The 23,768-nt window shown below is 42.5% G+C and overlaps 1 protein-coding gene across 3 annotated transcripts in view; it reads left to right on the top strand.

Annotated features, from left to right (window-relative positions):
* Positions 1-23,768, top strand: part of pnpla6 (patatin-like phospholipase domain containing 6) — a 224,248-nt gene that overhangs the window by 181,714 nt on the left and 18,766 nt on the right. For 2 of the 3 annotated variants that reach the window (XM_034187299.1, XM_034187298.1), the window contains 3 exons: positions 7,359-7,475; positions 12,413-12,561; positions 15,932-16,084. In XM_034187299.1, coding sequence (XP_034043190.1) covers positions 7,359-7,475; positions 12,413-12,561; positions 15,932-16,084 — 419 coding nt within the window. The remainder of the gene's footprint in view (positions 1-7,358; positions 7,476-12,412; positions 12,562-15,931; positions 16,085-23,768) is intronic. The other variant, XM_034187301.1, reaches the window with a different exon arrangement.

Here is a 23,768-nt window from a genome sequence, read left to right as displayed (position 1 = left end):
CACGGATGATGCAAAGGAGATGTATTGCACTGCATGAGGCAAATGGTGGTCACACCAGATACTGACTGGTATCCCCCCATGAAACAAAACTGCACCTTTCAGAGTGGGAGCAAAACCAAAAGTGTTGCATTTATATTTTTGTTGAGTATATATATATATAAATCTAGCCACAAAACACAAAAGGGGTAAAAAACCTGAACATGCCACACTCACCGTTGTGTTATGGATTAATTTCCAAATGTAAACTTCATGTGATCAAAGAAGCACGCACGTAAGATCACCAGCTGCAGTTCTGCCTCTCTCTCAATTGTGACACGTAAAATAACGTCAGTGAACTCCTGGAACTAATGTATTCTGACTTTTTCCAATGTAACAAATCTGTTATGTGTCGGACGCAGCCCGGAGAACCGACCAGCGTTTGAAGGACCCAGTATGAAATAAGCAGAACACGGTACAAAGGATAACTAAATTTAATGACATAACAGTGATGTGAAAAAATACAAGCAAATAAGTGCGCGGTCTGGCGTGGTGGATTTGCGGTGCGCTCCCAGCTGCACAAACGGTCCGGAGCCAGAACCATGGGTGCCAAAACGGTCATCGCCATTGATGTGGGCAGCCAGGATGAGACGGACCTCTGTAACTATGGTGACTGCCTGTCTGGCTGGTGGTTGTTGTGGAAACGGATCAACCCATGGGCAGAAAAAGTAATGGTACTGCTAATTACCCATGAAGCAGCAGGAAGAATGCCATATGATAATGTACTTAAAAGGAAGAGCATTAAAGTGGAGCATCATACTGATTTTTCAAGCTGTAGAGGTCTACAAACAATAGGATCTTTCATGTTTTAAAATGTGCAACTGTACTCTGTAATAAATACATTGATATCATATCACACAGAAATCATAATAACTGAGATTTAGGTTGTTAGTGACCATCCGATCATACACCTTGATTACATTCTGCACTTCCATGACCGGTCTCAAAGTATACAGCATTCACAACAAATGGCTACAGAGACTGACGAAAACAAAGCACTCATCAATACTTGTTTATCTGAGTGTTTCCGACAGCGTTTATGTACACTCAACAGAAATATAAACACAACACTTTTGGTTTTGCTCCCATTTTGTATGAGATGAACTCAAAGATCTAAAACTTTTTCCACATACACAATATCACCATTTCCCTCAAATATTGTTCACAAACCAGTCTAAATCTGTGATAGTGAACACTTCTCCTTTGTTGAGATAATCCATCCCACCTCACAGGTGTGCCATATCAAGATGCTGATTAGACACCGTGATTAGTGCACAGGTGTGCCTTAGACTGTCCACAATAAAAGGCCACTCTGAAAGGTGCAGTTTTGTTTTATTGGGGGGGGATACCAGTCAGTATCTGGTGTGACCACCATTTGCCTCATGCAATGCAACACATCTCCTTCGCATAGAGTTGATCAGGTTGTCAATTGTGGCCTGTGGAATGTTGGTCCCCTCCTCTTCAATGGCTGTGCAAAGAACTGGTACACGCTGTCGTATACGCCGGTCCAGAGCATCCCAAACATGCTCAATGGGTGACATGTCCGGTGAGTATGCCGGCCATGCAAGAACTGGGACATTTTCAGCTTCCAAGAATTGTGTACAGATCCTTGCAACATGGGGCCGTGCATTATCCTGCTGCAACATGAGGTGATGTTCTTGGATGTATGGCACAACAATGGGCCTCAGGATCTCATCACGGTATCTCTGTGCATTCAAAATGCCATCAATAAAATGCACCTGTGTTCTTCGTCCATAACAGACGCCTGCCCATACCATAACCCCACCGCCACCATGGGCCACTCGATCTACAACATTGACATCAGAAAACCGCTCATCTACACGACGCCACACACGCTGTCTGCCATCTGCCCTGAACAGTGTGAACTGGGATTCATCCGTGAAGAGAACACCTCTCCAACGTGTCAAACACCAGCGATTGTGAGCATTTGTCCACTCAAGTCGGTTACAACGACGAACTGGAGTCAGGTCGAGACCCCGATAAGGACGACGAGCATGCAGATGAGCTTCCCTGAGACGGTTTCTGACAGTTTGTGCAGAAATTCTTTGGTTATGCAAACCGATTGCTTCAGCAGCTGTCCGTGTGGCTGGTCTCAGACGATCTTGGAGGTGAACATGCTGGATGCGGAGGTCCTGGGCTGGTGTGGTTACACGTGGTCTGCGGTTGTGAGGCTCGTTGGATGTACTGCCAAATTCTCTGAAACGCCTTTGGAGACGGCTTATGGTAGAGCAATGAACATTCAATACACGAGCAACAGCTCTGGTTGACATTCCTGCTGTCAGCATGCCAATTGCACGCTCCCTCAAATCTTGCGACATCTGTGGCATTGTGCTGTGTGATAAAACTGCACCTTTCAGAGTGGCCTTTTATTGTGGGCAGTCTAAGGCACACCTGTGCACTAATCATGGTGTCTAATCAGCATCTTGATATGGCACACCTGTGAGGTGGGATGGATTATCTCAGCAAAGGAGAAGTGCTCACTATCACAGATTTAGACTGGTTTGTGAACAATATTTGAGGGAAATGGTGATATTGTGTATGTGGAAAAAGTTTTAGATCTTTGAGTTCATCTCATACAAAATGGGAGCAAAACCAAAAGTGTTGCATTTATATTTTTGTTGAGTGTATATATATATATATATATATATATATATATATATATATATATATAAATCTAGCCACAAAACACAAAAGGAGTAAAAACCTGAACATGCCACACTCACCGTTGTGTTATGGATTAATTTCCAAATGTAAACTTCATGTGATCAAAGAAGCACGCACGTAAGATCACCAGCTGCAGTTCTGCCTCTCTCTCAATTGTGGCACGTAAAATAACGTCAGTGAACCCCTGGAACTAATGTATTCTAACTTTTTCCAATGTAACAAATCTGTTATGTGTCGGACGCAGCCCGGAGAACCGACCAGCGTTTGAAGGACCCAGTATGAAATAAGCAGAGCACGGTACAAAGGATAACTAAATTTAATGACATAACAGTGATGTGAAAAAATACAAGCAAATAAGTGCCCGGTCTGGCGTGGTGGATTTGCGGTGCGCTCCCAGCTGCACAAACGGTCCGGAGCCAGAACCAATTCGGACCCAAGGACCCCGCCGACACCCCCCAGGTGGCCGCGACAAACCGAGTCTGTGAAAGAAGAAACCATCATGTGAGTCCACACTCCACACACAGAGAGACCGCTCAAAGGTGTACAAACAGCAAACACTTCCTGGCTTAATTACTAATCAGCTTCCCACCCTGCAGGCATGGAACACCCTGTTCACAAACTCCACTGCAGTGGAAGCTGATTAAACGACTAACATACAGCTCAATATAATAAGGTGTGAGGGACACCACATTTACTGACTGTGCAAATGTTAGTCACAAAACCTAATGTACCTCAGGAAGTGTGCTGACGAGCGTGAGACCTCACCCCCTCCTCTTTCACAGACCATGACATCAAACCTGGACGTTCTCTGCATCCACTGATGATGAGATGGCTCTCGAGACGACGATCTCACCCGTCTGGTCACAAGGTCGAGTCTCTGGCAAATACACACTGTGTACTCCAGACTTAAATGCCACCATGCTCCAATCCGTGTAGATGCACTACAGCTGTGAGTCCTGACGAGCCTCAGGTGATCAGGGTGAGGTCCTGATAACTCAGCCACACAGCCACTCAGTCCTAAACGCGTACCACCTGAAAGGAAAACCAAAAGACAGAAACAGAAGACAAACAAAAGCCAGCCAGGCACGCCAGCCACAACAAAATCCATCTCTTTGTCCAGGCAGTCTGTTAATCTGTTACAGTGTCAGTTGTCCCCACGTCCATGTACACAGCTTCAGTAACCAGCATCCACACAAACAGTGCGCCACCACACTTTAAGCCCCGGTCACACAGCACTAATGAAGGACACCAAAGCCAAAACAAAACAAGAAATCTGGACTTACGTTGTCTTTCAGGGACATCGTTTAACCGTCGTCCAGCTTTGTTTCTGTTGCTGGGACTTTGTCAGAATTTTCAAACCGTTGAAAAATGTGAACGTATCCTGATGACAACCTCAATTCGTCCATATTCCATTTTGCTTTCTGTCTGGATGGTTCCTCATCGTTTGCATAGTTCCTGTAATGTCAGCATTCCGTTTGATTGTTGATCAAATTTGTCCAACCTCCCAAGTCCGACGTCTTGCATGAACATCGACAATATCTGAATTAGATCAATAACTAAAGATCCGATGAGCTGAATGTGACTCGTCCATGTGTGGGACGAAAAGCCATGTTTTCATACAGAAACAATAGCGGCAAGAATGTTTGATCAACTACTTTAACTATTTCCGCACATTTGCATGCCATCTGTTACTCCAACTTGCATGGGCGAGCAAATATTCAAACCTCTTGTCAAGACAGCAAAGCTGCAGGTGGCTGTGGAGAGCACAGACTGCAGAAATAATCACAGCGTCAAGGTCACTGTTCACTTCGCTTTGCTTTTGTTAGTTTCGGTTTCATTTGTTTTCAGTGATGGGACTCATTCATCACTTTTTCTCAACAATTTGTGACTTTGTGACTTTTTCCCTTCGTTCGGCAAACGGCGTGTGCTGTGTGACTGGGCCATTAGGCTCCAAAATCTGACACTCTGAAAAGGTTTACAGTTTCTGGGTGAAGCGGGTCTTCTCCTCTCTGTAAATCTGAGCCATCACTTTTGAACAGCAGCTCAGAAGCTTCGTTTTTGGACGGAGCAGGTTTTTTTCCCTCTGTCTGTCAGTCATTGGGATTTTTCTGTTTTGCTAATAAGGTCGTCACACCTGAAAAATACAGAGGATTGCCAAGTGAAATGTTTTCCAGAAAAGCACCTGCTAACGCTCAGAGTGAGAGGAATAAAAGTACATCAGAGATCACTAATTATTAGCACGTGTGCAGAGACACTTACAATCATGACTACTTTTATGTTGTCTTACTAACTGGGACGTTAAAAAACGTGAGACATGTCCTTTTTTTAAAGTCAGATGTATGCTGTACAATCATTCCACCCTGGCAAAAGAACAATTCAACCCAAAATTACCATAACATTCATCCCCATGATGACTGTATATAAAGTTCCTACCACACTGTGCACTCTATTTGTACACACAGGGATGCACATTAGTGTGCATCACCAGTCATCAAGCAACAATGAAACTGCCGTCGAAAATAAAAATGCAAAATCAGAGTAAAAAACCTGTGAAATAATACAAAAGTCTAATGACACTGTTCCATATTTACCTCTCCCTAAGAGGTAATATTTCAGTCTCTGTTAGCAGATTACACAAAACCTATCGAAGAGATTTACTTGAAAATGCACCAAGGAAGAAACCAGTAACCCTTAGAGCTCATCCAGTTAAATTTTCTTTAGCACTGCAAAATAGGGCAATTTTCAGCATTTTCTTGAATTTCTCCAGCAGTAATTTAGAAATCATAATGTTAAAGAAAGTCTACCTCCTTAATCTGTTCTAAAAGTTAATGATTTCTTCCTTGGTCCATGCTCCACCCATTAACTAATCTTCAAGAAAATCGGTTGAGTACTATTTGTGTAATTTTCCTAATATTTATTTCTAGTAGTTACAAAGGAGAGAGGTGTGTGTGCTCTGAGTACTTTCTTGTTTTTTACTTTGGTTTTCTTCCTGTCCAAGTTCTCAAGTGGGGTGCATCATGATGGGACTGGCATGGGATGGTCCTAAGATGTCCGAGAGCTCAGGTGGTCAGATGAGAAGAACTGTTGGTGGGACAACCTGGGTCAAATGTTTCACTTTAGGTTACTGTCGTGGATCACTCTGGTAACTGTTTGCACAGTTTGACACATTGTGTGCAAGTCGTTTTCTCACCAGGAAGCCTCTCACTTGAAATCTGCCATCGAAATACCAACACGCCAAGGTCAGGTGCACATGACTCAAAAGGAATAACAAATGAGAATCTGTTTGCTTTGATTCATGTTATGACCAACACATCCCCATGATTCATTGACTAAATACCATATCCATTGTGCCCTTCACCATACTTTTTGCTCAGATTACGTACTACAGTGTACACAGCAAAGTGGTGTTGGACATGCCTCACATGCGCTCGTGCATCACTTTAAGCCTTATACCAGAGATCATCACAAGAGGATCCTAAATGTCTTTACCTGAATGAGATGAAATAGTGAGATTGGAGAGCAGCAAAAAGCTGACCGTGTAACCTGCCACTTCTGCCTTAATATAACCATTACATCTGTACATTGTGGATCGTTGTCAGTTAACTACGGTTCTCTGCTCTTGTTTTTCATGACGACCCTCCTGTGTAGATTCTTCTTTCATTTCATTCACCTGCATTTCCCTTGAACAGATATGTTTAGTCTCGCCTTGTCTTCTCCCTGCCTCTCCTTACTTCTGTGTGCAAGCCAGACAGTAGGAGCCATTCCACACACACACACACATATATATATATATATATATATATAGAGAGAGAGAGAGAGAGAGAGAGAAATTTTTCTCTTGTTTGACTATCTGGAGATATGTGTTCTGGATCCTACTGTTGTCCACTGTAGCCTGCAATTTGAATAAAACCATCTTAAGGTATCACTGTAAAGAAATAGAAAGACTAAGACGTTCCTTTTTTACTCCTGTTTAAGAACTGTTTAAATCCTGTTTAGGAGGATTCTGCCTGACCATTCATTCTCCACTCATATATTCCATGCACAGCTGCACCCCTTGCTTTTATTTGTGGTGCTCCTTATCCTTCCAACCCATGCAGCACCCAGCCTGCTCCTGCCACCTGCTGGCACAAAGCTCCTTTGCAGGACAGAGCAGGCTGGATGTTCCCTGATATGTTCATTTTAGTAATTCTCCAAACACTGTCACAACATCCACAGTTGCTTCTTTTTAGTAATAGTGACACATTATATGGGTTCATTCCAACATTTTCTTGCAGCATTGGTCTGTATGCATCTTATCAGAGGAGTTGAAGCATGTGATCACATATCATGAAGCGCTGTTGTTGGGACATTGTTTGGAGGTTGCCAGCCTTGGTGCTCTGTGGTGGTTGGCATTTGATTTTACCTTACACACAACTCACATGAGATGTCTGTAAGGTAACAAGGTTTGCAGTGGTGTATAACAGAGTCCCAAGGTGGAGAGAACCATAATCCCAGCCTTTGTAGGTATGAGCTGACCTCCCTTGGGTTTTGGGATTGTGGTCTGCATTGACACTAATGTTTATCATAGAGGAAACATTATTGAGATGTTATCCCCCTTCCTCCTCCTTCCTCCCTCACTATCCTTCCTGGTGTGCCAGGCTCTCTGTGGCGCTATGTACGGGCGAGCATGACCCTTTCTGGGTACCTGCCGCCTCTCTGTGACCCCAAAGATGGCAACTTGCTAATGGATGGTGGCTACATCAACAACCTGCCAGGCAAGTAGAGTTGGTACCCATGCTCCCCAATGACACATCAAACACCTGTCCTCCAGAGCATGGGTGAAGGTGGAGTGAAGGATGGGGACGTTTGGGTTTTATAGATGTTAGCTTGTTTTAAAGCTGGGTAAGTATGCAGCTGTCTGTACCTCTTAATGGTGTTGGGGTGAGTTCCATGTGAAGTTTATCCAGTTGTCAGTTGTGTGTATATTCTGTATTGAATTTGGGAATGTGATTTTCCTTTATAAAGCAGCCTGGTGTCAGACTAAAAAAAAAAAAAAAAGTTTTAATATTTAAAGAGGTCATATTGTACAATTTTTAGTTACATATGTTTGGGATTTCTTGTCAAACATCTTCAAAGTCACACAATTGTGTACCTGTAGAAATTCTGTAACCTAAATTATTTCATTTTCAGTTTCCAAGAGGTTTTATCAATTAGTGCAGACCAAACTGCCTCTCGACACATTACAACTACAGCTAATCAAAGCATTGAAATAAGATGTATGCTGACCAATGCAACAATGTCAGCAGACTGTGATGGTTTACCATTATAGGCCATGGGCCAGCATGGTCCCACGTGCACTCCCCGCCTCCCAACCCCATAAATCTTTTATCATTAGAAAGTTTAGGATGTCTAGATTACAAACATAACTGGTAACAGTAAAAATACTGGGCCTCAATGTGACATATGAGCACTTTTATTGACCTACCTTAGCCAAAAGTAAATGTCCGATTATGACATCTGATATTTTTTCCACACAACATAAACAGTTCCCAAATCATCTTTTAAGCAAATGGGACATATAACACACCAAATGAAAGCTGTCTTTATATAGAATCGACTACATTTTGAATTATGTGCACAACTTTCTTGTTCAGATCAGAGGGCATGCCTTCGCATAAACCCCTATGTTGGAGGTTGTAATGACAAACTCCTGACCTACTTCATGTGTGGTCTTTTCTACTACTCACAGGCATTCTTTGACAGCTTTGTATTCAGTAATAGGGTGGTTAATGACAGTGTAGTAACCCATTGTTGTCATATGTCATAGCGAGGCCCAGCATCGTTACTGTTACCAGTTAATCTTGTAATCTGGTCATCCTATGATTTCTAATGATACCAGGGCTGTGGGGAGGGAGCATGCTGGCCCATGGTTTATTATGTCTGTGAAGGAGTATTGCTGTTTTTGCAAGAGCTCATGTGTACTGTAAGCTTGTTCGATCCCATTCAGTGAGCTTAGATAAACTACTAAGCTACTACCAATATTAACAATATAGCATAAGTTCGTAAAAAACTGTTTATTTACTTTGTTTGGATTGGCATTGTTAGAACACTATGAACTCAACACTACCAGTATTTGCAAATTTGCTTTCACAGCTACAGCTAGGCTAGACTAGGTAGCTAGTTACAACGTCCAATTCATAGGTTTGGTGTGAGATGATTGAGTAGCCAACTCTGACTATTTGTATGGAAATTGATCGCCGTCGATAACAATCCTTATCAGGCTTTCAGGACTCCGGACTGCTAAATAAAAGCTGATAACCGCCTCTGTAGATTTCTGCCTTATCTTGGACCTTGAGCTGTATGGCAGTAACTCACAGTTTGGTTGCTTCACTGATCTGTTCCTCCATGAAAATAACCAAAGGAGAAACAGCAACAGCCATTCAGTTTTCACTGTCCCATTTTTTTAAGAGCAGCAAGACCACTTGGGAAATTAAATTTTTACCGTACCTGTTTGAAATACAGCAACGATGTCTTTCTTGCCAATGAAGACTTTACGTGCAGTTGTTTGTTGTTTGTTTGTTTGTTTTAAGAATACATTGTTTAGGTGGATTCGTATTGATCCTATATCAGAGTAAAAAGCTTGTTCCACATCAGTGATGTGGTTCCTCAATTGTGCTCTCTCTGTCATCGCATACATGCCAGCCCATAGCAGAAAAGTGGTTGTGATTGGCCAGGCTGCCTTTTTTTGTCAGGTAGAAATCTCTTTAAATTGGAGAGGGGCCAGACCAAATCCCAACCTTCAGTTCCATGAATGACCACTTGAATCTGGCTCCTAAAGCTTGCCACTCCCCATAGACCCCAGTGTTAACATCTCCAACTTTAGAGCAGAAATAAACATGTTTATGGCCTGATATAAAATGGCCACGTGGTTAGTGCTCATGGTTTCAGTGCAGAAGGGTCTCAGTTCAATCCCCACCCCTGTCACATTTCTCCATGCAATGTAGAGTTGTGTCAGGAAGGGGATCCAGAGTTAAACTTATGCCAAATCAACATGCAGATCCACCTTGGATCTCCTGTGGCAACCCCAAGTGAAAACAAGGGAGCAGCCGAAGGGACTAACTTAAACGGTTTTGGTCTGGAAGCTGCTTCATGAGTGTACAGTAGTGTTCAGAATAATAGTAGTGCTATGTGACTAAAAAGATTAATCCAGGTTTTGAGTATATTTCTTATTGTTACCTGGGAAACAAGGTACCAGTACATTCAGTAGATTCTCATAAATCCAACAAGACCAAGCATTCATGATATGCACACTCTTAAAGCTATGAAATTGGGCTATTAGTAAAAAAAAAGTAGAAAAGGGGGTGTTCACAATAATAGTAGCATCTGCTGTTGACGCTACAAACTCAAAACTATTATGTTCAAACTGCTTTTTTAGCAATCCTGTGAATCATTAAACTAGTATTTAGTTGTATAACCACAATTTTTCATGATTTCTTCACATCTGCGAGGCATTAATTTTGTTGGTTTGGAAGCAAGATTTTGCTCATTTACTAGTGTGCTTGGGGTCATTGTTTTATTGAAACACTCATTTCAAGAGCATGTCCTCTTCAGCATAAGGCAACATGACCTCTTCAAGTATTTTGACATATCCAAACTGATCCATGATACCTGGTTTGCGATATATAGGCCCAACACCATATAGTAGGAGAAACATGCCCATATCATGATGCTTGCACCACCATGCTTCACTGTCTTCACTGTGAACTGTGGCTTGAATTCAGAGTTTGGGGGTCGTCTCACAAACTGTCTGCGGCCCTTGGACCCAAAAAGAACAGTTTTACTCTCATCAGTCCACAAAATATTCATCCATTTCTCTTTAGGCCAGTTGATGTGTTCTTTGGCAAATTGTAACCTCTTCTGCACATGTCTTTTATTTAACAGAGGGACTTTGGGGGGGATTCTTGCAAATAAATTCGCTTCACACAGGAGTCTTCTAACTGTCACAGCAATTACAGGTAACTCCAGACTGTCTTTGATCATCTTGGAGCTGATCAATGGGTGAGCCTTTGCCATTCTGGTTATTCTTCTATACATTTTGATGGTTGTTTTCCGTTTTCTTCCACACGTCTCTGGTTTTTTTGTCCATTTTAAAGCATTGGAGATCATTGTAGATGAACAGCCTATAATTTTTTGCACCTGCGTATAAGTTTTCCCCTGTCCAATCAACTTTTTAATCAAACTATGCTGTTCTTCTGAACAATGTCTTGAACGTCCCATTTTCTTCAGGCTTTCAAAGAGAAAAGCATTTTCAACCGGTGTTGCTGGCTTCATCCTTAAATAGGAGACACCTGATTCACACCTGTTTGTTCCACAAAATTGACGAACTCACTGACTGAATGCCACACTACTATTATTGTGAACATCCCCTTTTCTACTTGTTTTTTTTACTAATGGCCCAATTTCATAGCCTTAAGAGTGTGCATATAATGAATGCTTGGTCTTGTTGGATTTGTGAGAATCTACTGAATCTACTGGTACCTTGTTTCCCATGTAACAATGAGAAATATACTCAAAACCTGGATTAATCTTTTAGTCACTTAGCACTACTATTATTCTGAACACTACTGTAGATTGAAGGGAGAGGGGCCATGGCAAGCAACAGGTCTCCTCAATTTCAAGGCACGGAAAAAGAAACAACTGGTTGCTTAGTGATGACTTGTTAAAAATAATTTTATTTTTTAGCTTGGATCTAGCAGCTCAGTGTCTGTGGGGTGCATTTAACTATAAACATTAATGTGTTTTTAAGACACATTTTGACCTGTGTTAGCTTGTTGAAATGTTGTACGAAATGGCCCATATAATATGACCCCTTTAAAAGGCTTTAATAGTTTTACACCTCATCCCACCAGTCTGCTTTGAGATTGAATTCTTCTTTCCCTCATGTTGAAATGAGCATGTTTGTGTTGTTTTTGCTTTTTGTCTGCAGACCATTAAATGTGGCTACGTTTTATTAAAGAACTTGAATCCATTGATAATGTTCCAATAAAGTTTATCTGGCAAAAAAACAAAGTAAATGCATTTAGAAATTTATTCTGATTCACTGATGATTCCTTCGAATATGTCTAGCATTGTCCCGTCTGCATTTCACAAAGCTCTTTTTTTGTGATGGTCTCTTATGTATGTTACTTGTACATCATGTGCTGTTAGTTGTTTTCAAGCTTTGTGAAATGTGGTGTTTCTGGGCCCAATTTAGTGCGACTCCAAAAGCAGTCATGTAAAATCAACATGCTTTACATCTGTGTTTTATTACGGTTTCCCGAAGAGTGACAGTTGTTCTTAGGAAACAGTGCTTTGAGCTTGTGGGTTATCCTGTTGTCTTTGTCACTGATTTGTCTGGACACCACAAAAATGCTCTGTGCCCCAAGGCTCTCTTTAATACCAACAAGCCAAAGAGAAAAGTCATGACTTCACATGGTATTTGTTGAGTCAGGGAAGTAGACATTGTTCTTTTATAAATGGCTAACTTATTTCTGACACAAAATGTTCTCTGAGTTGATGTCAAAAACAGGATATTTTTGTGGTGGAAGTCTGATTGAACTGTCAAGGTTTAAAGAAACTAGTTTGGTACCACATGATTGCTTGAATTATCTTTGTACTGGTCTTGTTATGTCTGTGTGTGTGACTGCTGCTGTAAATAAATGGTTTGTCTCAGCGGACATTGCAAGGAACATGGGTGCCAAAACGGTCATCGCCATTGATGTGGGCAGCCAGGATGAGACGGACCTCTGTAACTATGGTGACTGCCTGTCTGGCTGGTGGTTGTTGTGGAAACGGATCAACCCATGGGCAGAAAAAGTAAAGGTACTGCTAATTACCCATGAAGCAGCAGGAAGAATGCCATATGATAATGTACTTAAAAGGAAGAGCATTAAAGTGGAGCATCATACTGATTTTTCAAGCTGTAGAGGTCTACAAACAATAGGATCTTTCATGTTTTAAAATGTGCAACTGTACTCTGTAATAAATACATTGATCCAAAGTATTTTAAAGGACATGTCACACAGAAATCATAATAACTGAGATTTAGGTTGTTAGTGACCATCCGATCATACACCTTGATTACATTCTGCACTTCCATGACCGGTCTCAAAGTATACAGCATTCACAACAAATGGCTACAGAGACTGACGAAAACAAAGCACTCATCAATACTTGTTTATCTGAGTGTTTCCGACAGCGTTTATGTACACTCAACAGAAATATAAACACAACACTTTTGGTTTTGCTCCCATTTTGTATGAGATGAACTCAAAGATCTAAAACTTTTTCCACATACACAATATCACCATTTCCCTCAAATATTGTTCACAAACCAGTCTAAATCTGTGATAGTGACACTTCTCCTTTGTTGAGATAATCCATCCCACCTCACAGGTGTGCCATATCAAGATGCTGATTAGACACCGTGATTAGTGCACAGGTGTGCCTTAGACTGTCCACAATAAAAGGCCACTCTGAAAGGTGCAGTTTTGTTTTATTGGGGGGGGATACCAGTCAGTATCTGGTGTGACCACCATTTGCCTCATGCAATGCAACACATCTCCTTCGCATAGAGTTGATCAGGTTGTCAATTGTGGCCTGTGGAATGTTGGTCCCCTCCTCTTCAATGGCTGTGCAAAGAACTGGTACACGCTGTCGTATACGCCGGTCCAGAGCATCCCAAACATGCTCAATGGGTGACATGTCCGGTGAGTATGCCGGCCATGCAAGAACTGGGACATTTTCAGCTTCCAAGAATTGTGTACAGATCCTTGCAACATGGGGCCGTGCATTATCCTGCTGCAACATGAGGTGATGTTCTTGGATGTATGGCACAACAATGGGCCTCAGGATCTCATCACGGTATCTCTGTGCATTCAAAATGCCATCAATAAAATGCACCTGTGTTCTTCGTCCATAACAGACGCCTGCCCATACCATAACCCCACCGCCACCATGGGCCACTCGATCCACAACATTGACATCAGAAAACCGCTCATCTACATGACGCCACACACGCTGTCTGCCATCTGCCCTGAACAGTGTGAACCGGGATTCATCCGTGAAGAGAACACCTCTCCAACGTGCCAAACGCCAGCGAATGTGAGCATTTGCCCACTCAAGTCGGTTACAACGACGAACTGGAGTCAGGTCGAGACCCCGATGAGGACGACAAGCATGCAGATGAGCTTCCCTGAGACGGTTTCTGACAGTTTGTGCAGAAATTCTTTGGTTATGCAAACCGATTGCTTCAGCAGCTGTCCGTGTGGCTGGTCTCAGACGATCTTGGAGGTGAACATGCTGGATGTGGAGGTCCTGGGCTGGTGTGGTTACACGTGGTCTGCGGTTGTGAGGCTGGTTGGATGTACTGCCAAATTCTCTGAAACGCCTTTGGAGACGGCTTATGGTAGAGCAATGAACATTCAATACACGAGCAACAGCTCTGGTTGACATTCCTGCTGTCAGCATGCCAATTGCACGCTCCCTCAAATCTTGCGACATCTGTGGCATTGTGCTGTGTGATAAAACTGCACCTTTCAGAGTGGCCTTTTATTGTGGGCAGTCTAAGGCACAACTGTGCACTAATCATGGTGTCTAATCAGCATCTTGATATGGCACACCTGTGAGGTGGGATGGATTATCTCAGCAAAGGAGAAGTGCTCACTATCACAGATTTAGACTGGTTTGTGAACAATATTTGAGGGAAATGGTGATATTGTGTATGTGGAAAAAGTTTTACATCTTTGAGTTCATCTCATACAAAATGGGAGCAAAACCAAAAGTGTTGCGTTTATATTTTTGTTGAGTGTAGCTTTGAGGAAATGCATGTAAACTGCAAAGTATATATAAGTGTGATGTTGTGTTATGATGACTTATTTTTAAGTGATAACTGTTAATTTTGATGAAGTCACAGTAAAAGCAGCAGTCGCTCTCCACTATGAGAAGGCTTAGTGCGTGTGCACGTCCATTATGAATGCAGCCTGTTAAAAACAGTCTCCGTTAGAGGCTCAACTTGGTCCAAGCTTTTAAGTATTGTCATCGATATAACTGAAAAATCTAAGAAGTACATCTGTGTGATCAGGCAACCTGAAAAACAGTGAAGACTTCCGCCTGCATGTTCACGGTGGTAGCTATAACGGGGTTTAAAATAGCGTGCTACTCTGGTACAGAGAACAGACTCTGAACACATTGATATCCAAAATCTGACAGACTCTCTCAAAGTAAAATAAAAACAGCAAAGCTCCACTGACAAGAATAAAAAACAAAAGGAAAAAACTGAACAGGGCACTCACAAAGTCTACATCATCAAAAGAAGTCATCATGCACAGATCACATGCAATTGCCAGCCAGAGAATAATGTCCAGATCCACTCCATCCTCCTGTGGAGAGATGTCCTTAATCACACGACCCCGCTGTGATTAATCCCACCTCTGTGCACAGGGGCTGGCCACAGCTGCTAGCATGAGACATTTTCCCATTATCCTGATTTAGAAGAAGAAGAAGAAAAAGGATCATCTCAGCTGGTGTGGACAGGTGTGTCCAGCATAGTGACCATGAGCCATGGCTGCTAGACACTCAGCCACTTCCAAAAGTGGCTCGCTCTCCAATCATCACTATTTTGGTGTGCTTCCACAGCAGCTCCGCCGTCAGTTGTTCACAAAGTTCTCTCATGATTCTGGCATGTTCAGTAGAAGATCCATTATCTTCTGAAAATAACGTATTCTAACTTTTTCCATCTGCATGTTCAGGCAGTCTGTAAAAACAGGGTTGTGGAGACGCTCCACGTGCACATTCACAGCAGCAGTAAAATAGCATCCTGCGACACAGACAGCAGAGGCAGCGTCAGTTTGGATTTTAGCATCCAAAATCTGACACTCTCAAAAAAAATTAAGAGTTCCGGGGTGAAGTGTGTCCTCTCCTCTCTGTACATCGTATGTAAATCTTTCTGCTTTTCCTAAAATGCACTTCAGTGCACCAAGAAATGCAGAGTAAGACGTTTTCCAGAAATGCACCTGATGACTCACCGAGCAAGAGGGATAATTCACACTGAACGTGTTCAGGACGTTAAATGCTTGACACAACGTTCTAAAACCCATTTTTTTTAATGAGAAGCATTGCATTTTTGACGCATCGCTCCCGTATCACGTTTCAATGTGTGGTCTGTATGGCCTGTCACCTTCCTGTCCTCCAGGTTCCTGACATGGCAGAAATCCAGTCTCGATTAGCCTATGTGTCCTGTGTGCGGCAGTTAGAGGTGGTGAAGAAGAGTGCCTACTGTGAGTACATTAGACCACCCATCGACCGCTTCAAGACCATGGACTTCGGCAAGTTTGATGAGATCTTTGTGAGTTATTTCCTCAATATGGCTGATTGATTTGGACATTCACTGCGATCACAAGGAAGGCATATACAAAATTTCCATCAGTATTGCTGTAAAAACTACTGCTTATTCAGATTTTAATGTTTGGATTGTGGTAGGTACAGCAGAGGATCATTGAACCTCATATATTGGCCATCTTTTAACATTGCCTTCTTTTATATATTCTTTTAAATATTGTATTAATGTTGGCACAGGGGGACATGTCTGGACTTGTTCAGACAGGCACATGGAAAGTAGTCCTTTTGTTTGCATTTGATTTATGAAGCCGTTTACTAACCATGTTCTTGTCAGATTGATTCTCTCTCTCTTGTCACCATTCAACACTGAGCTGCGTTCTTTATTAATTATTGCCATTATCATGGTCTTAACAATAATTTATGTTTAACTATAAAAATACACCAAATCTACAGAAATGTGGTGCAACAAAGAAAAGACGCTGAACTACTTATTAAAAGTCACTGCAATGAGTTTCTGCTGCAACACAGACTACGTTTACATGCCGTTAAGATTCGGGTTAAGGTCAGTATTCCGGTTTCTGAGTCATTAGGAATAACCCGTTTACATGCTTAAGCAGACAGAGTTACTCCTGTATACATGGTCATTGGTATCATTTGGAATATCCCCATCTAACCAGCAATGCATGTCTTCCACCGGTGTTTGATTTAGTCTGACGTTTGTGCAAATCCTGCTTTGCGTAACTTTTCGGCCACCTTCTTGTAAATGTCGCTATCTCAGTACTTTCTGCCATCAATTAAAGACATTATATTCATGTCTTTCACGATACTAATGAAGTACAGTGGTCCCTCGTTTATCGCAGGATTTACGTTCTAAAAATAACCCGCAATAGGCGAAATCCGCGAAGTAGTCAGCGTTAGTTTTTACAATTATTATAGATGTTTTAAGGCTGTAAAACCCCTCACTACACACTTTATACACTTTTCTCAAACAGGCATTAACATTTTCTCACTTTTCTCTCCTGTGTAAACACTCTCTTTTTTCTTCTGGGCGAGAAGATTATAAACAGACACACGCAGAACACAATGCGCATGCTCTCCCTTCGCTCACTGCCTCCGGGGGTACGGATGCAGGACCCGCAAAGAATCCAAGTCATGGCCACGGAGCTCTGCAGCTGCGGTATACCGAGACGCTGCGGCGCTGTGGATTTTCCCGCGAGCGTAGTCTCTGGACCTGTTGCCAGAGTTGGCGCAGCTCCGCACAGCAGAGAGGGGGGCAGTGCGAGTGGCCCGCTGCGGCGTTTACCGAGCCCGCAGACTCAGTAAGCGCATCGGAGGCAGTGAGAGCAATTGCGGTGATGCCGACCGGTGCTGCGACCGGCCCGCCTGATAAGGACGCAGAACACAATGCGCTGTTTATCTCTGCTTCAGTGGTGTCCGGTGGGTTGTGCGCGCCGCATACAAGTAGTTGCCATACTCAAAAGACCAAGATTCCTTGCGGATAGGACATGTGCAGAACACAAAATAATGATCCTTTCTATGGGGATATCCCGATGCGCGTTTATATGACCTGATATTCGGGTTAGAAAAGGAGTAACCCAGGGGTCTTATTCAGGTTTTTAAAAACCGGAATATGAGCATATTCGGGATTTTGCTGGTGTTTACATGGCCGTGCGCAACCGTGTTATTGCTAATATTCCGGTTATGAAAGGGTTATGAAAGGGTTATTGGCTGCATGTAAACGTAGTGACAGATTCAGCTGCTGCAACTCTGCTCACTCATTTTCAGCACTGTTTCCAACATGCCACTGGTTCCACTACCATCTGTGTTTTCTGAACCAAATTGGAACACAGAGTTTGGTGCTTTGGTTTCTGTGTCATGTTAGTGCCTCAGGTGCTAACATGGCATGCAGACTAAGTCATATCTGTCAAAAATTGTGCAATGAAGAGGAAATGGGTATATATCCCATCAGAGTATAGGTGGTATTTATTTTTGAAACACATTTCACAAGATTTCAAGAAAATAACATTTTGTAACAATCTGGAAGACTATTCTACAGAACCTGGGAGAGGTCACTTAAAGTGATATTTTTTCTGTGTGTGATAATTGGTGAGCATGTTTCCCTTAGCCCTCAAATTAATAAAATGTGAGCACATTATAGGCTTTACAGTTATACACATTACAGTTCATATTGGTAAGTGATGATAAAGCTTTTTTTGTTTTCACCATTAGGTGGTGACGGTGTATAGCAGACTTCTACTCTTTGTAGCAAGGTCACCTGTGGTTAGTAGATCAAGATCTCAAATATACTATGACATGCTCATGTTTACATGTGTCAAAACAATTGAGTGCACGTTTTACAAATTGCGGCCACGTTTAAGTAGATCATGAACACAATGTTCTATAACAATGTTCACTAAATCTTAACCTTGTTTTACTCAATCGTGCACTTGTTTTAGAAATTGTGCCCTCATTTTACTAAATTGTGCCTTCATTTTACAATGCTTAAAATGAGCGCACACTACAGTAAAATGAGAGCACAATTGAGCAAAATGAGCGCACAATGTAGTAAAACGAGCACAGAATGTAGTGCAAACATGCAAAACATTTTGCATTGACACTTCTAGGGCTCCATACTATTCAATCCCACAGTTGCAAAAATGAGCTGGGGTGATCTTTAATGTTGTTTTTTTTTTTTGTTTTTTTGTTTACATTGTAGTCATATAGTGATTCAGAAAAATTGTGATTTTTGTGTACGTTGTGCCCCTGTTTTTCACCATATACAGTAACACCTAAACCACCATCATATTATACAAATAATGAATGTTTATGAGTTCAATGGTACGAATATTTCATGAGGTGAAAGATAAATATTCATTCCATTGAAAGAATGTAAAAACATTCATTATTTGTTTTATATAATGGCTAAAATAGATCCTTGTCATTTGATATTTTATTAATTTATAAACAACAGAAAAGGGACTTACATTTTGGTGTTCCACTGTAACGTGTAGTCAAGTGATGCTGTGCACTGACTTCGGACTTCCATAAAAAAAGACTTTGTGTAGTTCCTCAGTCCAGCTAAAAATCACATCAGCGTTTCATGTGAACAGACCTTCATGCATCCAGACGGCTTACAGCGGAGTGGATTTTGTGTGTGTGTGTGTGTAGCAGCATCAGTTAGCTCAATCAAATCATCATGTTGTTGTCCCCCGCGCGCGCACACTCGCAACAGGCTCGGTCGACTGTATATGTCCTCAGTGCAGGGAAAAAAAAAAATCACGTCAGAAATGAGTCCAGCTTTTCTTCTCTCTTCCTGCTTACAGCCTCCAGGCAGCACAGTGGAGTTGTGCGTGCGTGTACGCACGAGTGTGGGCGCACGTGTGCGCACGATCTCATGCGCGATGACGTGCGTGCACGAGTACGTGTGTGTGCAGAGTGCAATGGTACCAAACATATGGAACCAAATTTGCACTCTAAATGGAACCAAGCTGCACTAATGCAATGCAACACAGATGGGATGAATTAATCCATGTCATGTGACATACAAAGCACCAATCAAATGACAAGGATCCACTCAGCCAGTTATATAAAAAACTGGATATTCGCACTCAGCGGACAAAAGCAAAAGTCCAAATGCTTTTGTATGGTTTCCATACAATAAACAGCGTACGAGGGCTGTCCATAAAGGATAGGTCCTTTTTATTTTTTTCAAAAACTATATGGATTTCATTCATATGTTTTTATGTCAGACATGCTTGAACCCTCGTGCGCATGCGTGAGTTTTTCACATCGAAGTGGACATGGTTCGAAAAATGAAGCTGGTTTTCGGTGAAAATTTTAACGGCTGATGAGAGATTTTGAGGTGATACTGTCGCTTTAAGGACTTCCCACGGAGCGAGACGTCGTGCAGCACTCCCAGGCGCCGTCGTCAGCCTGTTTCAAGCTGGAAACCTCCACATTTCAGGCTCTATTGATCCAGGACGTCGTGAGAGAACAGAGAAGTTTCAGAAGAAGTCGGTTTCAGCATTTTATCCGGATATTCCACTGTTAAAGGAGATTTTTTTAATGAAAGACGTGCGGGCGGATTGCAGCGTCGGCTCGCAGCCGCCGCGATGCTCCGCCACAGGAAAAACACCTCCGTTGGAAGCCTTAAGGACAAGTTGGAACATGTCCAGCTGTTAAACAATTTCTCATATACTCACTCCACTGAAAGTCATCAAAAGCCGCCTGGATTTTACAAATGGTTATCAACACGGAGGTGTTTTTCCGTCCCGACGCGGGGCTGGACGACTCCTCCCACAAGGAATGCTCACAGGCGAATGACGTCACCGACAGGCGTGGAAAAACTCACGCATGCGCACGAGGGTTCAAGCATGTCTGACGTAAAAACATATGAATGAAATCCATATAGTTTTTGAAAAAAATAAAAAGGACCTATACTTTATGGACAGCCCTCGTATATACCGGATTTTGTATCACGGATTTTCGTTGACATTGACAAAACGTCCCGTCCCATCGCAGTGTATTTCCATTAAAAACCCCTTGTGTGTACCGGACAGAGCAGTCTGGATGTACCCAGTTGCAACAGAGGTATGAAATGAAGTTCAGCACTGACACCTGCCGATTCAAGGAAAGTGGGTAACATATTTCCATGATTAAAAGCCCAGGTGTTTTTTTTATTTTTTTTTAAACCGTGCTCAGAACCTGCACCGAAATGAGGCAGGGTGAAATTCAAGGCCAGTGGTTATTAGCAAAATGCTGCTTGCTGCCTGCACTGTAATATGATGTTAAGTTTTACACATATCCCTGGGTATGACGAACCCAACCACTTTACAACTAGATCAGAGCCCTCTGCATGACTGTGAACCCTCCCCGGAGCCTGACGTGCACATGCTAAATGATTGACACCGCAAAGGGCTGTGATTGGTCTGGTTTCATTCCTTCCTCTCCCGTTATATTTTAAAAGTTTTTGCAGTGCACCCGCCGATTTCAGTCATGGATCAAATATACAAGGTCTATTAGAAAAGTATCCGACCATATTATTTTTTTCAAAAACCATATGGATTTGAATCACGTGTGATTACATCAGACATGCTTGAACCCTCGTGGGCATGCAAGAGTTTTTTCATGCCTGTCGGTTACGTCATTCGCCTGTGGGTAGTCTTTGAGTGAGGAGTCGCCCACCCTCTCGTCGTTTTTTTCATTGTTTAGGAATGGCTCAGAGACTGCTGCTTTGTTTCATCAAAATTTTTTCAAAACTGTAAGGCACAACTGAGTGGACACCATTCGATAAATTCAGCTGGTTTTCGGTAAAAATTTTAACGGCTGATGAGAGATTTTGGTCTGGTAGTATCGCTTTAAGGACGGACCACGGCGCCTGACGGCGATCTGCGCTTCGAGGCGGCAGCGTCTTGCCATTTCAAGTTGAAAACTTCACATTTCAGGCTCTGTTGACCCAGTAAGTCGTCAGAGAACAGAGAACTTTCAGAAGAAGTCGGCATGAGGAGTTTATTCGGACATTCCATTGTTAACGGACATTTTGTAATGAAAGAACGTGCGGGCAGAGTCGCACGTCGGGCCGGACCCGACCGCGGGGGGTCGCGACAGAAAAAACACCTCAGTTGGAAACCTTAACGGGCAAGATGGAACATGCCCAAGCTGTTAAACAATTTCTCAGTTACTCACTTGTTGAAAGCCATCAAAAGCCGCCTGAATTTTACAAATGGTTTTCAACACGGAGCCAATTTGCGCGCACGTCTTTCATTACAAAATGTCCTTAAACAGTGGAATGTCTGCATAAAGTCCTCATGCAGGCCTCTTCTGAATCTTCTCTGTTCTCTCACGACGTCCTGGGTGAATTAAGCCTTAAATTAGGATGTTTTCAGGTCGAAACAGGCCGACGATGGCGCCTGGAAGCTCTGCACGACGTTCTGCTCCGTGGGAAGTCCTTACAGCGACAGAAACACCCCATAATCTCTCATCAGCCGTTAAACTTTTCACCGAAAACCAGCTTAATTTCTCGAATAGTGTCCACTCGGATATTCCTCACAGGTCCAGAAAAAATTTTGATAAAGCAACGCGCGCCGTCTCGAGCAGCGTGTGAAACAAAGGAATTCAGCCGAGAGGGCGGGACCACATCTCACTCAAGGCCTGCCCACAGGGAAATGACGTCACCGACACGCGTGAAAAAACTCACGCATGTGCACGAGGGTTCAAGCATGACTGGTGTAATCGCACGTCATTCAAATCCATATAGTTAAAAAAAAAAATAAAAGGGTCAGTTTATTACCTAATAGACCTCGTATTTGGCATAAAAGTCCGCAAATACGACCAACTTCACAACATGGAGTCAGAAGAAGATGCTCAAATGACCTGCAATTCATAGAGGAAATTGGACGTACCATATCATTGGTTTGGAGATTGATGATTGCATAAAGAAGTCGATCTCATTGAGGGACAAATTAATCCAGTTGCTGTTCCTGCGGCAAATTGCATAAAGACGCGACGGAGAACTTTAAAGGGTCACGTGCATATCGGTGCCATTGCATGGCCACGGTGTTGCAGAAGCATAAATCAGGCTATAGGATTCAATGTACCACTCCACAGTGGACTTAGCAAAAAATGGCTTTATACATTATATATACATTTTATACATATAGCGGATTTTGTCCGTTTTATACAAATAATGGATTTTGATTGTAACAGACAAAATTTGCTGGTCCACCTCAATCCATTATATTCAAGTTTTACTGTAATTCCCTTTGGAACAGATGGAGTGCAGGACCTCCAAAACTAGTAAAAAAAAGTGCCATATAGTCTAGATAGGTTTGTGCGGAATGTGAGTACATCAAATGTACACATCAAACAGGGTTTTTTCTAAACCTTGTCACCAGCGCTGCATCCACTTTACTTTTGGCATATTTGCACTGGTATTGCAAAAACCCCAACAATACTACACAAGCCCTTTATCACAAACAAGCATGAAGTTTATCATCTTTCTGCTACTCCCATTAGGGGTACCATCAGCAGGTCAGTCATTTCCATCTCACCCTGTCCTCTGCATGTTCTTCTGTCACACCAACCACCTGCATGTCCTCCATCACCACATCCAGAAACTTCCTCTTTGGCCTTCCTCTTATCCTCCTGTCTGGTGGCTCCATCCTCAGCATTCTTCTCTCTGTATACCCTGGGTCCCTCCTGTGCACAAGTCCAAACCATCTCAATCTGGCCTCTGTGACTTTGTCTCCAAACTATCCAACCGGAGTTGTCCCTCTGATATGTTCATTTCTAATCCAGTCCATTCTTGTCACACCCCAAAAAATCACAACATCTTCAGCTCTGCCACCTCCAGCTCTGCCTCCTGTCTTTTTGTTTGTGCCACAGTCTCTAAGCCATCCAACATAGCTGGACTCTCATAGCTGGTCAAAATCTTGCAGACTTTGCCCTACACTGTTGCAGATATTCTTCAGTCACAAATCATTCCTGCCACCTTTCTCCACCCACCCTACCCTGCCTGCACTCTATTCTTCACCTCTCTACCACACTTTCCACTACTTTGGATAATTGATCCCAAGTATTTAACCTCATCTACCTTAACCAACTCTACTCCTTGTAACTACAGAGCACCGAGCTCACTCTGATTCACACATGTACTCAGTCTTGCTCCTGCTGACTTTCATTCCCCTTCTCTC

The sequence above is a fragment of the Thalassophryne amazonica genome, chromosome 15 (genome assembly GCF_902500255.1).
Source record: "Thalassophryne amazonica chromosome 15, fThaAma1.1, whole genome shotgun sequence".
NCBI lineage: Eukaryota > Metazoa > Chordata > Actinopteri > Batrachoidiformes > Batrachoididae > Thalassophryne > Thalassophryne amazonica.
The sequence above is the reverse complement of the archived record's forward strand: the minus strand, read 5'-3'. Positions and strand labels throughout refer to the sequence as shown.